Source organism: Astatotilapia calliptera, chromosome 3, assembly GCF_900246225.1.
Source record: "Astatotilapia calliptera chromosome 3, fAstCal1.2, whole genome shotgun sequence".
NCBI lineage: Eukaryota > Metazoa > Chordata > Actinopteri > Cichliformes > Cichlidae > Astatotilapia > Astatotilapia calliptera.
The window spans coordinates 33253917-33273253 of NC_039304.1; the positions used below are offsets into that span (position 1 = coordinate 33253917).

The window sequence follows — 19337 nt, forward strand, 5'->3', positions numbered from 1 at the left end:
CTTTTTCCTTCCTCAGATTACAGAGGAAGCAGTCAAGACAGTATTGTGAGGAAAAGTGGAATTCATACGTAACTAGGAACGTTACATAAGGGCACTTTAGTGTAGGTCTGCTGGTGCAAGTTCCTGTGATCGCAGACTGATAAGAACCTGGGTACAAGCACTCAGGGAGCCAGCTTACAAAGATAGAAAGAGGGGCAAAAAGAAACATGTTTTAAAGTGACTGAGGCACTCAGACTTCAGCTGGGAGTTCATTGTTTCTGAGAGGCCGCTGAGAGACTCCTGCTCCCGCATTCAGATCTGGGAGGCGACTTACGCTGCAGACCACGAGAAATCAAGAGGAAACAAGGCAGCGCTGCTGTTGGCCAGGATCATGCAAGGAGGAGATAATGACAGTTTAAAAAGGAAGTAAACACGCTGACTGTGGGACTGACAATCAGGAAGAACAGGACCATTAGAAGCTGGGATTTATGTGGCTCATTGGCAAATCAGCAGTGAGTGTTTGACACAGACAGCTGAAGGCAGGACCTCGGGAGTTTGTTGAAGTTTTTTTTTTCTCTTCAATTTAAAAGAGGCAGATTTTAGCTCTCTGTTCTTGATTTCCTTGAGGCAGCTTTTGGCAGTGTAAAAAATGTCAGAGGAGAAAGAAATGACTTATAGCGAGGCTATTCATAAGGCCAGCTCCTCCATCACACGCTTCCCTCTCATCCCAGTCAGAGGAGTGCCTCTCATGAACTACATCGCCAACAACTGGGACAGCATCTGGGCTTTTCGTCCCGATCCATCGGACCTCCTCATCGCCACCTACCCCAAAGCAGGTACTCAGAAACAGTGTTAGACACAAAGTACTGATCTCAAGCAGCTTTATTTGCGTTCTTACATTTCTAACACTTTACACTTCCACTCACGGGTATGGAGAAAAATACTGTGCATTTTCCTTATCTGTTGCAAATTCAGATGTTACATGAAAATATGCAGGACTGCACTGCCAAAACAGCATAGAAAATGAAGCACACTTTCCCTTTTCTCTTTAATGCAGCACTTTAACTTGTGAGGAAATATTTTTCCATTGTGGTGTTAATGCTTTCTTCTTCTTCCATTACTTGATTGTTAAGTAGTTTTTCCACTAAGTCTACCAAAACATTGTGTGTGTGTAACTGCTTAAACAAGCAGGCAATAAAGGAAAACACCAGTAACTCTAGACTAATCCTGTAATTACGCCTTCATGAAGTGTGAGAGTTATAATTTAAGCAAACAAACAACAAAGACAGGCTACTTTTCCTGCCCTTCAGTCTCTGGACTAATTTTTTAGACTGTGGAATCTGCTGTAATGTGGCACTACTAAGTAGCTGGTGTCAAAAAAGACGTTTGTTGGACTGTTGTTAATGTTTTTACTCAATGTGGTGAGATTTAGCAGTGCACCGTTTGATGTCTCTGTCTCATAGGGACTACATGGACCCAGGAAATTGTTGACCTGCTCCTTCACAATGGAGATGCTGAGGCCTGCAAACGAGCCCCCACACCTGTCCGCAGTCCATTCCTAGAGATCGTCTCCCCACCTCCCATCCCTTCAGGTGTGTGTTTTATCTATGTTTTTATTCTCTACTGTGACTCAGCAGGTTTAACATGTAGTTGTAGCATGTCAGAACTCACAAAAACAAGTCAAGGAGGAATGTTTCTGTAACGGATCGTTTTTTTCCCATCCCAATCAGAGTCAATGAGTTCTCAACCCATAAGCATATCCCTCCAAAGAAAAGACTTGAACTGGAGTTCTGTAGGCGATCAACAAAAGTTACTGTAGTTGGGTCATTTCAGTGAACGCAGCTGTGCTTTTCCAACACAGATTAGCCATATTTGTGTTTGACTAAACTTTAATACCAGCCAGTTGAATTTTTACAATGAAGCCAACTTTCAAGCATGTCACGGTGACCTAACAGGCAGGTTTATAACAATAAGTCACAGACAGCTAAAAAAGTAGCTGTAGTGTTTTGCTGCAGGGTTTTGGCACAACAGTCAGTGTTACTACTGTCTAAGGAAATCTTAAATGTACTGGGGTGCTAGACTTACCACTATATCCAAACCATTAGATACAAGAAAGAAAATAATGAACTTTACCCTCCCACCCTTTCTCTCCCCTGGACTGTTGACTCAAGAAAACATGCCTATGTTTCATCAGTCTCTAATCACTTCAGGTGTTCTTACCTTGATTATCCAGACTTGGTCCCCTGCTGTGTTTGTTATTTTTGTCAGGTACATTTTTATATTGTATTTATTCATTTTCAGTCATCTGGGAAAAAGTAAAAACAGGACTTAAATATACTTCTTCTAATTCAGGTTGGTTATTCAAAGAACAGATACCTGGAAGGCTCCATGTTAATGCAAACGGTTGTATAACAAAACACTGAGCTAAATGACATTACATCAAAATAGCTGGATGATATCATTCTCTTGTAGTAGGCTACTACAAATGATCTTGCAAATACCTCAGAATAAGGTGAAATCCTATTAGTTCACAATATGCTGAGTCATTCGGTCATTTTAGTAGAAATCACGACAACAGTTGCTCTGGTTTGGTGCTAAGTAAAATTGAATTGAATTAAATTAATACTGCTGTCACATTTTTTGGGAAATTTGCCTTAAGTTAAATGGCCGTGTCAACTTTTTCTCCTGTTTAATGTTATTTTAACCATGTTTAAAAAAAGTAAATTCAACAATGCTAATAAGCAGTTTCCATTGGTTGGAATATATGAGAAATCATGGAATACACATGTTAAGTTTTTCCTGTGTCCAATTCCCTGGATTTATGTCTCAGGTCTTGATCTTCTGGAAAAAATGGATCCCCCGAGAGTTATCAAGACGCATCTTCCTTTTCAGCTGGTGCCTCCTGGATTCTGGGAAAACAAATGCAAGGTGAGACTTCTTGTCTATCAGACTTCAGTGAGAGTAGAAATTCCTCATTTTATTGCTTCTTACTAGACAGAAAACTCATGCAGCTTGAAGGTAAAAGGTTCATGATACGGCACGTAAATGAGGTGGGAGGTTACGAATGCCATGCTAGACACAATCTCATCAAATAACATGTTCTCTGTACTGTGAATATCTTTTTGTGTTCCTCCTGATTATGTGGGAAGTCGATCTACGTGGCACGCAATGCCAAAGACAACCTGGTGAGCTACTACTACTTTGATCTTATGAATCAGACCCAGCCTGAGCCAGGGCCCTTTGGTGGCTACATCCACAAGTTTATGCAAGGAGAGCGTAAGTATATTTCCCTCTGTGTCCTCATACCTATTCTAAGCCATCAATAGCCCTATATGTTTACCCACCAAAGCAGCGTCTTTGGTTGCCTGGAGGCTTTTGTGAACAAAATATGTGATGGTGGATGGAAACTATGACAACTTGTGTAACTGCCTTTTATGCTTGAGTGGTCATGATAAGATTAGTTGCACCCTGAGTGGCTGTAGCGCGCATATCTTGGGAGGATCTGGATGAAAATGTAACCTTTTTTTAAAAAATATATAAATAAATGGAATATTTCTTCATCATGACAGCCATAAAAAAGCTGCTTCTTTACTGCTATTTCTTTTGTGCTTTTTTTCCCACCATATGTGCCTTGTTAGGAACATAGTTTGCTTTGTAAGTAAGTATGAAACCAATCACACAACTTTATTAAATTTCAATGCATTCATTCCAGAATGGGAAAAAAAATGATTTCCTTAGAAAAAGACTTAAATGGTTGCTGTAAGGTCATTAAATGATAACTTTTTGAAATGTCTTTATATTAACAATTGGATATATGTTAACTACCTATAAATGAAGTCACTGGGTTGGGTAATGCAAAGTGAATTATTACCTGACTCCTCTCAGCTTGTTGAGAGGAGAGTGTTTAGTTGTGATAGAAATCAAAATCTTGGTGACATATAACCAGTTTGGCTGCTTTGCTGCTGATTTGACTGGAACATATTAAAGCATCTGTGCCAGTTTGGTGAAGATTAGGGAACAAAAAGGTGGCCTTTCATAAAACACAATATGGTGGAAATGTACATAATAGGTTTCGTTGGGCTTGATTTATTTAACAAATTTAATGGTCCGTCAGTTAATCAGATTCAAAGATAGATCCTTTGTTTGCAGGAAATTACATTGCCATTTACATGCCATAAACACTGACATAAACAATATTAATTCCTAATAAAGTTAATAATTTATGAATAAATAAAACACCCAGTAACTAACATGAAAATATGCAAACATTTTGGAAAACTCATATTATTAGTACTGTGCATTAAATGGGCTTACAGCAGCTGATATGAAGGACCTCCCGAGGAGCTCAGACTGCACTTTGGTTCAGTCAGTCTTTGACTGATTTGCTACTTTTGATAACCTCCAGGGATTGGAGTGGGTGTGCAGGTTCATCAGGTAAAATCAGATCTAAAATCTGGCAAAGTTCAAACATTACATGCATAAACTCATATTCCACCTTGGCTCACTGGTTGCGCTCGACTGCTCAAGGCACAAACATGAAACTTGTTCATAAGAATCAGAGGCTTGTCAGTTTGCCAGGAACTGAAAACATGTACCGTTCATGCAAATGTGTACTGATGTGTAAACTTTTGACCCAACCCTTATTTCTTTATGCTTTGCTTTCAAGGAGCCCTTTAACTTTAAGTGGTCTTGAGCAATAGTTCTTCAGGTTTTCTGAAGGTCTTTCAAAGTTTTCCACTGGCTGCTTTTTCAGTCATTTTAAGTCACTGTACCTCACTATTTTTAAAAGAATATTTTGTTTATTTTTTTAAAATCACTTAACACTGATTTATAAATCATTCAAGCACAAAAAGGCACCCAATTCAAGGGATGAACCAGTATTGTATCTACTCAAAACAGACAGCTTCACAAAGAACTGTGTTGTCTTCATAGCGCTTGTTAAAAAAACAACACAACATCCACTTACGCTTTGCGAGCTGCCGCTCCAAACATTTTATTAATATCCTTATGCCACACCACAGACCAGTCTTCTTTTATGTGCTCCCCCTTTTTTTCATTAATATTTTTCATTAATATTTTTTCTTTCTTTTTTTTTGTGAACACCATCAGAATATAAGATAAAAACAAATCCAGTTCACTAGTTTTGCAGATTAAGCCTAACTGGTCTTTTGACCATATGCTCTGACCTCTGACCTTTTCCACATACCCATGTCCATCTAGTAGTTTCAAGTCAGACACTGTCTCTGCATGTGACACATCAACATTTTCATCTTCCTCACCACATTGTTCCTCCTGAAATGTCTCTTTAGTCTTCAGTAAGTTGCGACGGTTCCTTCTGAACACATGACCGTCTTCAGTTCTTACGTCACATGATCTCGGACCTGATTCCTGAAGAACAATGGCTTTCCTGTTCCATGCATTCTGATCTTGTATTCTCACTACATCATCCTTTGCAAGCAATCCAAGTGCTCTTGTTCCCTTGTCGTATTGCTGTTTTTGTTTCCATTTCAGATGCTCTTGCTTTTTTATAATTTCAGTCCTGTAGCTCAGCATAGCTAAATAAGGATCTGATTGACTGTCTGTAGCCTTCTCCAGAAGCTGCTTGATGTTGTGCACTCCTTTTTCAGCCTTGCCATTTGCCTGTGGATGTTGAGGACTTGTGTGACATGTTTAAAGCCATATTCTCTTGCGAAATTCTGCCATTCTTTGCAATAATAGCAAGGACCATTGTCACTAATGACAGTTTCTAGAAATCTGCTCTGAAACTTCTTACATGTTTCACACTTTCCGATCATGTTCTCAATGTCTTTATTAATACCAGGCCGGTACACAGTGTCTCTAGCTCTCCTTTTACACTTTTCTATTCCCAGTTGTCCCTCATGTATTCTTTGAAGTATCCCTTGTCTCAGACTATGTGGTATCACAATCCTATTGCCTCTCAACAGCAGGGCCAGTCTCCTTGGATAGTTTCCATCACTGTTTGCAGCTCCTTGTCTACAGCCGTCTCCTCACATACTTGTTTTATCTCCATGGACTCACAAAGTAACTCCCTTAGTGCTGATGTTCTCACTGTTAGGTATGAATTTTCCAACAAAGTTTATCATTCCCATCACTCTGAGCACACCTCTCTTATCTTTCGGGCGTGCAGTGACTGTAAATTGTGTCTTTAGACACTTTGTTACTAGCAGCCTGTCACAAAAAAACACACTAATTTGTTTCAATTTCTTTAGCTGAATCTGTGATGATTCTCAAAGAGCTATTAGCTGAAACCTTGGCATAAAATGTTTTAAAGAATTGGAGGACAAAAGAAGTGGTAGACAGACCATGACAACAGCCTCATTTTTCAACATGACAATGATCTTAAAAACACTGCAAACGCAGTAAAAGCATACCAGGATAGAAAACACACACAATAGGACACTATAAGTCATGGATTGGCCTCCCCAGAGTCTGGACCTTAACATTACTGGAGCAATGTGGGATCATTTTGACAGAGAACCAAACAAAAGGAAGCCAACATCTTTAAATGTCCTTCAAAAAGCAAGAGAAGTACAGTATCTTTGAAAACTACTGAAAGAAATTAAGCTGCCTGTATTGTAGAATAAAGGTGGTCATACCAAATATTGATATTAAAGCTAGTCAGAATGACACATCTGTCAATAAGTCACTGTACGTACTTTTAATTTTCCTAGTATAAAATAAAGAAATGATGAATTATGTAATCATAATTCATCACTTTGCAATAATTCATCAGCTCTGCAGTTACACAGCTGTAAAGTCATTAAAGGTGGTCAAGTTTATCAGTCTCTTATCAGCCGACAGTTACTAAAATACCTACTGTCATAAATGTTGATGTTAAGCTGTTAATGAGGCTTTACGATAGCCGTAAATATAAACATACACTCAGCATAAACCTGGACTGGAGTAGGAGAAATGTTTTCATCAAAGCTGCTTGAATGAATGGCCTTTGCTCTGCTTCTACAGTGTCATGGGGCTCCTGGTATGATCATGTGAAAGGTTACTGGCTGGAGCGAGAAAAGAGGAATATTCTGTACCTCTTCTACGAGGACATGAAAGAGGTGAGGAGAACATGTGGATTATAACCAAAGCATGTTGCGCAACCTTCTTCAAAGCAAACGTAATAAACGCAGCGCATTCCTTTGATCTCATATGTAAAGCTGAGATTGAATGATTAGGAAGCCTTGTTATAGACGCAGATTTAGACCAGCTTCATGTATAAAGGAAAAAAAAGAAAAGTAATGCCAACTGTCTGACATACAGCTGAAAAGAAAGAGCAGATTTTTTTGTAAACAATGTGACTACCGGCAAATCTCCTATTTCTGAAGATTTAAAAACAAATGTACCATACTCTTAAAAGACATTCAATATAAATTAAAAAAATACTTTGAGATATTGTTCAAAGAACTGTATATATGTATTAGTTGCACGACAGAGAAAGTTGGACTGCACAGTCCTGTGGAAAACACCCAGTGATTCAGTTGCTTGTAGAAGCACCTTTAGCATCAATAACCTGAAGTGAAGGTTTTCTGTATGACCTTATCGGTCTCTCACATCGTTATGGAAGACTTTTGGACCCTTCTTACAGCGTTGCTTTAGTTCATTGATGTTTGCAGACCTTTATTTAAACCCAGGTTTCAGTTAGTTTGAGGTGTGGACTTTGATCGGGCCATTGCTTACCTTTATTCTTTTCTTTCCCAGCCCTTTTGTGGTAGATTTGCTGCTGTGCTTGTGGCCATTGTCCTTTTGCATGATCTAATTTCAGTGAAACTTTACCTATTGGACAGATGGCTTCACATTTAACTGTAGATTACTTAACAGTTGGTATGAGGTGTTTTCTGGTGGTGGTCAGAGGGCCCGGTGGCGCCAGTGTCCGGCAGTGTCCGGCAGCCTCGCCTCTGTCAGTGCGCCCCAGGGTGGCTGTGGCTACAATGTAGCTTGCCATCACCAGTGTGTGAATGTGTGCGTGAATGGGTGGATGACTGGATATGTAAAGCGCTTTGGGGTCCTTAGGGACTAGTAAGGTGCTATATAAATGCAGGCCATTTACCATTTTCTGTTGATATGCTGTATTTGCAAACCTTTTATAGAGGTGCTCACCCTTCCTGAAGATCAGTTAATCAAGCGCATTTAATTAGCTTGCTTCTACCAACTGAAGCAGTAAAGGTGTACTTAGTTTTTCACAGGACTGCACAGAATCCCGTGATAAACATCCTTTTTCACATGACCAGTCAATTCATAAATATCAGCATACTTTATATTGTAAGCTAAATACCCTGAAGTGTTAGAGAGAGAAACCCAACAGGGCAATGATCTGCTGTGAGCAGTTGTCCACAGTGAGGAGGAAGAACTCCCATTTAACAGCTTCTCCCAATTTGATTTCCGTTATGTAATCTCTCCTCACCGGTTTGCAGTGTTTTGTTTATCACTTCTTATGATTTTACTTTTTCCGTTACCTTCAGGTATTTGCTGTTTTCAGTCGTAATGTGGTGACACCCCCTCTTGTTTTATCTGTTTGAACATCTGTAATGAATTTTAAAAATTAATAATCTCCGCACATACTCTGTCACATTTATTTTCCCAGAATCCTCGGCGTGAAGTGGAGCGCATCATGAAGTACCTGGACTTGTCGGTCTCCGATGAGGTCGTCAGCCAAATCGTGGAGCTCACCTCCTTTAAAAACATGAAGGAGAACCCGATGGCCAACTACTCCTGCGTTCCATCTCCGGTGTTTGACCAGTCCATCTCTCCTTTCATGAGAAAAGGTGCACTATTAAATTAAAGATATGCAGGAAAGTCAATCTCAGTCGCCAGTGAGTGCCTTACGTAGGGCAGTTAAAATGTCATGAACACCTATATTTGTCTCAGACACACAAATATCTTCATGTAATAATGTCACAAGGTTAAATCAACTTGTGAACAGTCTGAGCTCCTCAAAGGCAGCAATTACTGCTCTGCTACCTGTCCTTCAGTGCAGGGGCACCCCCTAGAGGTCCCTGGATTTTGAGCTCTCGCTTCTATTTTATTTATACATTACAACAACTTAACACTCAAATGAATAAGTCTGTTGGCAGATATTAACTAGAGTCGATTTAAAGTTTTGGAGGATTTTTAGTTCAAACAAGGCATCGTTAGCCTGGGCTTCTGCAACAATTATATGGTCAGTTTTTCCCCCTCACTTTTAACAAACCAGTCATTAAGTATTTAATCAGCACAATATAATTACATCTATAAACAAAGATACAGTTTTGGGAGTTTTACCTCTGTACACATCACAGTGGATCTTAACTCAAACAGTCAAGATGTAACTGAAATGCAGACGTCCAGGTTTTTAAAAAAGTATGGGGCTAAACATTACAGCTAGTCATACAGATAACCTCACATTTTCACAGGCTTAAAATGAGTTTAACAAACGTACATGATTTTAAATAAAAGGATTGTTTGATAAGTTCTGAAATTTCATGGCCTCAAGAAACTGCTTGTCAATCAATCATCTAATGACTACATATAAAAATGGCTGAAAAACATCCGGAGCAGTTCAAGCTGGAATTCTGCACTTTGCAGTTTTTGATTTAAAATCCACAGTGATACAAAATGTGAACAGTGTTTACACGCATGTTGTATGTTACATGTTATAATTTAATAAATGTATTAGCGGTAAATGAGACACTGTGTGGGCATTACATATGACTGTTTTGGAAAACATTTTTTAAGCACCAGTCAGTTGTTCATTTGTGCAAAAAAACAAAAAAAACAAAAACATTGATAGAGGCTTTAGCATAAATTTTCCAACTTAACAAAATTGTCTTCCTTTTCATATGCAGGTGAAGTGGGTGACTGGAAAAACCATTTCACAGCTGAGCAATCAAAGCTGTTTGATGAAGACTATGAAAAGCAGATGAAGGACGTTGACATACCGTTCAGGACCCTCATCTAATGGATCCGGGGGTTTCTGGAATTCGCCGTGCAAACCAAAGACTGATGACTGTCGCTGAGCCACGCTTAAACAGCAGAAGCGAAAAACAAAAAAAACCCGTCATGGGCTAAAAAAACCAAAATAGTTGCTATAAAATTAAAATGGTTTGACTCACATTTAATATGTATGGATGTTGAACACTGTAATCACTCATCCTCGTGGCATTTCCAGAGGAGGTCATCTAAATTTACTCTCAATAACAACATGCTCCACAATAAATTCACAAGTTTTTAATCATCACTTTATTGCAGCTTATCAAGTAAACAATATATAAGACCAAAAGTGTTGTGACTGAGTAGACATGCCCATTTTATGTCACGAGACCTCCAACTGAGTCCACTGACCGCATGGTCATAGAGAGCGCTGGCGGCTGAAAGCAAGTGGTTTTTCTGCCCATATGAAGTCATTTTAAACAACCCTACACCACACTGTACAGAGCCCAGCTAAAGCAGGGAGGCTGCACAAGACACGAGCAACGAAGACTAGAATCAAAGTAATGAGCTGGAAAGTCAGTCATATGAAAATGGACAGAGGACGCAAAAACACAACAGCTGAGAATATCCAAGGTTAACAAAAAAAATAATCACCTTTAATACATACTTTACTTCTTAGAATAAAATCTTAAATATTACTGCTTTATCTGGTTAATCAGGATACTTCCCCTCATTTTAATTCAATCTCCTTCCTTATACAGAGACTATTTTTATTGCAGATTTTAAACAAATTTTATTGGGTTTTTTTTTTCCATAAGGTTTTCTTTTTTCAGTCTTTTTCTTCTTTATGGCTCCCCTCTTTGGCTGTGATCTTTCTCTCTCCTCCGCTTCTTTCTCTTCAGCCCTGAAGATCCTCTTCTTCTACATCTCTATTTAACTTCTGTACCTGCTGCAGAGACCAGAGACACGTGATTTGGTAAACAAAGGAAAACTACGTGATTTCTCGTGTGATAAGAAGAATGACACTTTGATAGCATCTCTCAAACTTAAAGTGACAGGGCTTCACAAAATTCAGTTTGTGTACAGCTCAATATGGCATGCAGAGGATCAAAGGACGTCACAAGCATAAAAACATATTAAAACTACAAAATACAAGCAATGCATCAGAAATACATACATATAAACAGACACCTGCGCGCGCGCACACACACACACAGACACACAAATACACAGTGCTTAAAAATTTATAAGACCACCAAGGTAAGGGTGGTCAGCTGCCCTAAATTAACAGTTTTGTTAGTTTACTAAAATATTTTTTAATATTTCTGGTCTGGTTAATCAGCCTTTATACACAAGCCCTTTAATCAAAATGATATTTTTGATGCTAAAAAAGAAATATTGTCATTCCTGTATTTATAAATTTACTGTTTTACAAAATAATAAAGCACATTATTACTTCAAATGCCAGTTACTTACTGAGGACTTTACTTACTTTTTTGCCAGTACAGTTATTTTTTTACATTGCTGAACAGAAAATTAGCTTCAGTGTTTAATAATAATGGATTGGATTTATATAACGCTTTTCAAGGCACCCAAAGCGCTTTACAATGCCACTATTCATTCACTCTCACATTCACACACTGGTGGAGGCAGCTACGGTTGTAGCCACAGCTGCCCTGGGACAGGCTGACAGAAGCGAGGCTGCCATATCGCGCCATCGGCCCCTCTGGCCAACACCGGTAGGGTAAAGTGTCTTGCCCAAGGACACAACAACCAGAACAGAGAGCCCAGGGATCGAACTGGCGATCTTCCGGTTACAGAAGCGCTTCCCAATCCCCTGAACCACAGTTACCCTCACTTAGCTTTTGACTTCTCAGTCAGGTCTGGTGTGTTGGCTCAAATTAGAACATGAACTTGGTTAAACCCCCCAAAGAAATGTAAAAACTTTACAGATTTGTAAAATAGTTGTGTTTTCTTAAATTTCTTAAGCACTTTATCCGTAAGCAATACATAAAATTAAATTCTGCACAAAATCCTGTTGAATATAAACAGAAATATGAAAACAAACAAACTTTGACACGACAGAAGTAGGAGGCCAACATGATACTGACAAAGACAAAATGCACATGCTCTTTATTTACCAGACCACTAAATGTGGCTGAGCTCACTCGTAGGCTGTATAGCGATCTATTATTTAGTGGAAACATTAGCTAAATGTCTCATTAAAAAGGTGCATTTTAAGAACTGCTTGAAATTATTGTTAGACTTCATATTTGAAGGTAGGTTCCAGAGTTTGAGGGTTTAAACATAAAAAAAGCTACATCCCCGATTTGTCTTCATAAGGAGAACAAAGAACAGTTTCACAGTATGACTTTCTTTCAGAAATATAAGCTAGTTTAAGAAGTTTAAGACAATTTAAGCCTTTATTTACAAGGGAGAGCATTTTAAATGTGGGGCTTACTTTATGAAAAAGTCACTGTTATTATTTATAAGCTTCATATAAACATGTAATAAATTATTTTGGAGTTTATTGCAGCTCTAGAGGAAAAAACTACACATAATGCTAACAGTAAAAGAGATTAAGAGTAAAATCTGTTGACAAAGGGAACAATTAATACTCACACAGACCTTTTATCTGCTTACAGCTATATCATAAAGTGCTAAGAAAAAACATTTGTTTAATGTTTATATAATGATTATAAAAGGTAACCTTGGTGAGATACAAAGTGATCTACTCACCTGCTCACGGTGATCTCACGAAGAAAAAAACAAAAACCAATAAACAGAAACCTCAGATCAACACACTCGAGGGTCTCCCCATACAGAAGTCATGATACCCAATGTTTTTCAATTTGATTTTCAATGAATGAGTAGTGAGGAGACCCCGGAGGTCACAGTGATAACAGCTTGAACACATTGAAATAGCAACAAATACACAAACAGACAAACAGTCTCTACACAGCGCTACACACTGCAGTGTGAGCCTTGGAATACCTTGGTTTAGTTACAGGTTAATGGTGATGGGTTGGCTGAATTTAAGCTGGAAATGGACAAAAACAAACGGGTTACGTGAGTTAATGATGAATGGAGAGAAGTGAAAACAGGCAGATTAAAAACACAGAATCAAACCTGATTGAATTAAAATGAAATTAGATAAAGGCTAGGTTAATTTTAATAAGTTAAAATATTAATAAATAGTCTGAAAAGATGATGGTAGTAATGCATGAATGATTAAGTAAAACTATTATCTGTTATCTTAGGAACTGGGACAGATCTCTGTTTATTTTTGTTCTTGTGGATTTATAAAAGTGCTGCTTACCTTCAACGTAGTTGCGGGCGAAGAACTTCAGCACCTCATCAATGGCAATGACGGGGAAGGAAAGTTTCAGGACCACCAGCCACTGCTCCACTGACAGATGGGTCAACTTGAAGATCATCTTGAGAGGAAAAGAATGGAAGTCAGATGAAGCTGAACCCCACGGAGGAAATCCACATAAACTAGAGCTTCTAAAACAAAAAAGATTTTCAAACTGAACTTCTGACTCACAGGGAGAGGATCAACATAGATGATCATGAAGTGCAGGGACATGGACAGGGTCATGGCAGAGAGCAGCCAGAAGTTGCTCCATGGGGGCATGCGCACCAGAGACTGATTCTCAGACAAGCTTGAAGAGGAAGAAGAAGAAGAGATGTGAGAGCAGAATATATCTGTTGCATGAAGAAACCTTTTTTTTTTTACAAGCTACATCCTCCTCTATCACATTCAAAGAAGTACCTGTTAAGAGCATTGCACATCTCAATGGTGACCAGTACAGACAGGGCCATGGTCATGGGAGGAGCAGCCTCAAAGATTTCACATTCCAGGCCTTCAAAGTCCTCGTTCTCATCGTGGCACTGCATGAAGTGTGACTGCACGGATAGGAAGTAAAATCAGTAAATTTCTACATCTGTGTTTAGTGGAAAGCAACAGGAAACAGAGAAAAACACTCACCAGCTGATAGTAGGTGACCCCGGGGCCAGTGGGGTCATAGATGAACCACCAGGCAGCGCCAGCAACAGTGGCAGCACCGACATATCCTGTTAGTGTAGGTGGATCGTGTCAGTGTAGACAACTGTTGTACCTACTTTCAATCAAAATCCATCCAAACTCACACAGTTCCACTTACCACCAATGGCCATGTATCTGAAGAACAGCCAGCCAGAGATCAGAGGCTCCTTGGGGGAGCGTGGGGGTTTGCCCATGATGTCCAGATCAGGTGGGTTGAAGCCCAGAGCAGTGGCGGGCAGACCATCAGTCACCAAGTTGACCCAGAGCAGCTGGACGGGGATCAGAGCTTCGGGCAGACCCAGAGCAGCGGTAAGGAAGATACTGAGGGAGGGTAATGGGACAGCTGAAGTTAAGCCAGAGACAAAAAGAAAGATGTGTAGCTGTACAGAGTGTGTGTCAAACAGGTCACTCACCAGACGACCTCACCAACGTTGGAGGAGATGAGGTAGCGGATGAACTGCTTCATGTTGTTGTAGATAGCTCTGCCCTCCTCAACAGCAGCCACAATGGAAGAGAAGTTGTCGTCAGCCAGGACCATCTCAGAGGCAGACTTGGCAACGGCAGTGCCAGAGCCCATGGCGATGCCGATCTCGGCCTTCTTCAGGGCAGGGGCATCGTTCACACCATCACCAGTCTGCGGTTGGAGGAGATGAAGTATGCATTAGACAAACCAAACCACCAGACAACACTTTAACACAACCTCTGTGTCGGTAACAGGTTTAGTTTGCATCCTGCACTGCTGGGCTCTTACCATGGCAGTGATGTCATCATAACCCTGGAGGAACTCAACGATCTTGGACTTGTGGGACGGCTCCACACGGGCAAAGCAGCAAGCCCTGCGCACAGCCTCGGACTGCTCGTGGAGAGGCAGATCATCAAACTCACGTCCGGTGTAGGCCCTGCCGGCGACATCCTCGTCCTCGCCGAAGATGCCAATGCGACGGCAGATAGCGATAGCAGTTCCCTTGTTGTCACCTGACACATGGAGAAGGAGAAAATGAGTGGAAACCTTGTAAAAAGGACAGTTTCCGGAGAATAAAAACAACTTTGTATGATTGTGTATTAGCAGAACAGAAAGATCAGATTTTCTGATGATAAGAATGGTATAATAAAAAAGCTCTCCATGACACTAACCAGTGATCATAATGACACGGATTCCAGCATCTCTGCACAGCTCAATTGAGCCAGTGACCTCCTTACGAGGGGGATCCAGCATACCCACACAGCCAACGAAGGTCAGGTCCATCTTAGGGGAGAAGGAAACAAATCAATCCAAGTTTTTACATGTTGTCATGGCTGTATCTCCAGGTTTCAGTTCAGTCAGGATGTCTAACCTCATAATCGGCAAACTTGGTGGAGTCCTCAAGGTTCATCTCCTCCAGCTTCAGTGGGGTGTCACGAGTGGCCAGGGCCAGGCAACGCAGGGTGTCACGGCCAGTACCCCAGTCCCTGATGACAGCCAGAATCTTCTCCTTGATGGCGTTGGTCAGAGGCACACGGGTGGTGCCGACACGCACATAGGCGCACCTGTCAATCACACCCTCAGGAGCACCCTAGGCATGAAGCAGGAAGATTGTAAAGGCGGCACAGAGACAAACAATTTCGGCCTGTTCTTTAATATTTATTCCATCTGCTACAATTTTTTTTTTAAAGGAAAAATGCAAATACCAACAGAATTAATTTTTTAGGAACTTCTACACCAAAAAGCTGAAGATGTCAGCTTTAAGCTACTACATTTCAACTAAATAATTTTAACAGTGCAACTTGTAGTAGAACAAAAATGACTTATGAAAGATATGAGTGACTTTAAATCCAGAATTTTATTACGTTTATCATCTTTAGTTGTATGTTGCGTGTTGACAGGCCAGCTTAGCTTTGTTGTAAAAACAGACATCACAAGCAGGGAGTGAATCTACTAACAAACCCGGGGACACTGAATGCTCATAAGATAATTAGATGATTGCTATGTTGCATACAATAAAATCAGAAACTAAAGGTTTGAGACCATAACGTCATGAGAAAAGCGATTAATGGTGATGGATGATGTGCTTTCTCATAGACCTTTACACAGCTGGATCAGATGAGTCACCCCCTGCTGGCCATTAGAAAGATTGCAGTTTTCAGAACCCTAGTCCATCTTTTATCCCAAACACTATGACAACAGGTAAGAGTGAACTGACCTTAACAAACATCTTGGGACCACCATCACCTTTACCAGGAGTGCAGTAAACAGACATGGACTTCCTGTCACGGGAGAACTCCAGAGTGAAGTTCTTCTTCATGAGCTGCTTGATCACCTATTGATCGATATATATGTTTTTACTATAAAGCAATAAAAACTCTCAAGCGTAACTTCAGCTCACTACAATGGTTTTCATCAGCAAACGTAAATCGCCTTCATTGCTCCACAAATGAAACGAGCTGACTTACTGAGCAGCATGCGTTGGCTCTCTCAATTCTGGACAGGTTCTTCACGTTTGAGTTGAACACGTTCATCTTCTCAACCAGGCAGCACAGGGCGGTCTCAGTAGCCTCACCGACCTTCTCATAGATCTTCTTGGACTACAGAAAACAAGAAATGAAGGAGAGAATTTCTTTCTCTGCAGGTAGTAAAGTCGAATTGTGGCAAATAAAAAGTGTGGCTTTCCGATTTTACCTCGTTGTAGTCCAGAGAGGAGTCGTTGCACAGGGCGCAGATGGTAGCCAGCTCAACAAGACCGTCATGTGAGCTGCAGTTGACCTTGGCACCACCCTGGGTACTGATAGGAGGAAATTGCAAACAAATTAGAGTTGGATTGTCTGAATTTGATTGGCTACACCGAACAACGATACATGGCAATAAAAGCCAACTTACACCTCGCCCTCTGGGGTATACTTGGAGCCAGAGATATCAAAGGCATCGAGGTCAACGTGGTCCCCATCAACAGTCTTGACAATAAACATCTGCAGGGGAGGAAACAAAGACAGTTTTTGCACATGAAGGAGAGTTCATGAAAGCTGTCTAAAGTACACTTTTCTTCATTGGTTAAAAACCCACCTTGGTCACACACATCTGGTTGGTGGTGAGGGTGCCAGTTTTGTCGGAGCAAATGACGGAGGTGCAGCCCAGGGTCTCCACAGAGGGCAGGCTTCTGACAATGGCATTCTTCTTGGCCATACGGCGAGTACCAAGGGCCAGACAGGTGGTAATGACAGCGGGCAGACCTGAGGGACATTAGTGAAAAACTGAGTGTGACAAACAAGCAGCGGAGTGGAAACATGTTGTTCTTTCACTGTGTTTCCTGTCCTCACCCTCAGGGATGGCAGCGACAGCCAGAGCAACAGCGATCTTGAAGTAGTAGACAGCACCACGGATCCATGAGCCTCCGTGGACGGGGTCATTGAAGTGGCCGATGTTGATGGCCCAGACAGCAACGCAGATCAGGGAGATGACCTTGGACAGCTGCTCGCCAAACTCGTCCAGCTTGGCCTGCAGAGGAGTCTTCTCCTGCTCGGTGGCAGCCATCTGGTCACGGATCTTGCCAATCTCAGTGGAGACTCCAGTGGCGACAGCCACACCAACGGCCTTGCCGGCAGCAATGTTGGTACCCTACAGAGAAAAAAAACGGGGAAGAGAAACCTGGTAAGGCTAAGGAAATGAAAGGACAGGTGAGAGAAATAATTATCATAGTAACAGGATATACTGACAGAGAAAAGCATGTTCTTCTTGTCCTGGTTGACAGCTCTGAGGTCAGGAACAGGGTCAGTGTGCTTGATCACACTGACAGACTCGCCTGAGAGTGAAATCAGAGAATTAACTCAAAACTGCCAACGGAGAAAGGACAGAAAAGGATGTAGTGGCTGATTTTCTTAAAAGCTTACCAGTAAGGATGGACTGGTCAACACGCAGGGTGGTGGACTTAATAGAAACAATCCTGATGTCAGCGGGGACTTTGTCACCAACTGTGCAAAGAAGAGAAGTTATCATTAACATTTAGTGAACTGTTAGAGAACACATAAATAACTTTCTTACTGACATTAGAAAGAAGTTAAAAACAACCATGGGGACTGTGTGTGAAAAACGTTTCCTACTTAATTATGTTGGCACCTCCATAACATCCAAATGACTGCAATAGTGCCAAATAGTTCAATTCATGTCACTCATTTATTAAAACTGAATTCAATCAAAGTGAAATATAATACTACCACCGCTAATACTATGAATAGCTCCTAAAATAGGCACCAAATGCTCAGACAACTTGCTAAATTTCTATACTTAATCCACGGATTTCATAATAGTGCAGAGCTCTAAATGACACATGCTCTGACCAATCAGAGTGAAGCACACATGGTGAGGGGGGCAGGGCCACCAGCTAGAGTGGCAACAGGTGTGCACTGACAAATTAACAGGAGTGTCAACGGCAGCGAGGGAAGAGGCGGTGCGGCAGGTGCTCGTGGGGGTATTTATACTCATAATTTTGTTTTCCTACAGTCAGCATGTTTTCGCTGCGGTGTTACTCTGTCGTGCCTCATTCACGCCGCCTTAAAAAGACACAAGGCTCTGACATCAGCCTTCCTCGGGCACATCTATCCTAAACTTGTGTCTGCCTTTCACTCCCTGAATAGAAATGCAAGGAACTCAGTGAAAGCATCTTCACAGCTTCACTGTAATTAGACATCGAAGAGTATTTGATACAACAGGTTGTGAGTATTCCCCGGTTGAAAATATATACAGAGCCCCCCGACAGACCATTTAAAAAAATAATTAACACAGACTCCCCATGTGGAAGCTCGACATCTCTTACCAGACACTTCCACAATGTCTCCAGGGACGATTTCCCTGGCCTTGATCCTCTGCACACTCTTTCTGTCAGAGCGGTAAACTTTGCCCATCTCGGGCTCGTACTCCTTGAGAGCCTCGATGGCACTTTCAGCATTACGCTCCTGCGGCAAACACAGACACAAACTCTCATTAAGAGTTGAAAGAAGAAAACGGGATCTGCTTAAAAACTGCAGACAAATAAAAGTATAATCTTTGTATCAGAGGATACAGAGACACCACACGGATGTCCACATGCCTGTTCATCCTCGTTTGAATGTAAACTATACTAATTTTGTCCTTGGTCTGGCACTGGGCATGTCCTCTAAGAGGCTTTGAGTCATTACCCACAGCAATTACACCCGTTACTGATGTCACATGAGTAGGTCACATCTGTTATCTGATGTGGTCTGGTCCATATTAGGTTTCAGTAGAATTTTTATGGTGGGTTTTCTTTTTAGAGATTTTTTTTTTTTAAATCAGTATGGAAAGTAGTGCAAGAAAATAAACTCATTTAGGGAAATGTAATCTGGGATGATCTTTGATTAGCGGGTTGCTAATGTCAGTTCTTTAGATGCGGAAAAC

At 40.9% G+C, this 19337-nt stretch overlaps 2 protein-coding genes across 4 annotated transcripts in view; one reads left to right on the forward strand and one right to left on the reverse strand.

Annotated features, from left to right (window-relative positions):
• Positions 1-19337, reverse strand: part of atp2a1l (ATPase sarcoplasmic/endoplasmic reticulum Ca2+ transporting 1, like) — a 32634-nt gene that overhangs the window by 10021 nt on the left and 3276 nt on the right. The window contains exons 5-24 of one of the 3 annotated variants that reach the window (XM_026162962.1): positions 18739-18877; positions 17816-17896; positions 17642-17727; positions 17246-17543; positions 16992-17158; positions 16809-16897; positions 16611-16713; positions 16385-16516; positions 16135-16251; positions 15289-15507; positions 15089-15200; positions 14706-14929; positions 14368-14588; positions 14073-14275; positions 13898-13983; positions 13682-13815; positions 13454-13571; positions 13226-13343; positions 12901-12946; positions 10199-10855 (exon numbers count right to left, since the gene is read on the reverse strand). In XM_026162962.1, the coding sequence (XP_026018747.1) occupies positions 12942-12946; positions 13226-13343; positions 13454-13571; positions 13682-13815; positions 13898-13983; positions 14073-14275; positions 14368-14588; positions 14706-14929; positions 15089-15200; positions 15289-15507; positions 16135-16251; positions 16385-16516; positions 16611-16713; positions 16809-16897; positions 16992-17158; positions 17246-17543; positions 17642-17727; positions 17816-17896; positions 18739-18877 (2652 nt within the window). In that variant the 3' untranslated portion in view covers positions 10199-10855; positions 12901-12941. Of the gene's footprint in view, positions 1-10198; positions 10856-12900; positions 12947-13225; positions 13344-13453; positions 13572-13681; positions 13816-13897; positions 13984-14072; positions 14276-14367; positions 14589-14705; positions 14930-15088; positions 15201-15288; positions 15508-16134; positions 16252-16384; positions 16517-16610; positions 16714-16808; positions 16898-16991; positions 17159-17245; positions 17544-17641; positions 17728-17815; positions 17897-18738; positions 18878-19337 lie in introns of those variants that run through there. The other 2 variants (XM_026162961.1, XM_026162963.1) reach the window with 2 other exon arrangements.
• LOC113019335 (sulfotransferase 1C1-like) lies at positions 482-10213 on the forward strand. Its single transcript, XM_026162965.1, has 7 exons — positions 482-815; positions 1443-1571; positions 2810-2907; positions 3129-3255; positions 6964-7058; positions 8582-8762; positions 9822-10213. The coding sequence occupies exons 1-7, from the start codon at positions 629-631 to the stop codon at positions 9932-9934; spliced, it is 930 nt and encodes a 309-aa protein (XP_026018750.1). The 5' UTR covers positions 482-628; the 3' UTR covers positions 9935-10213.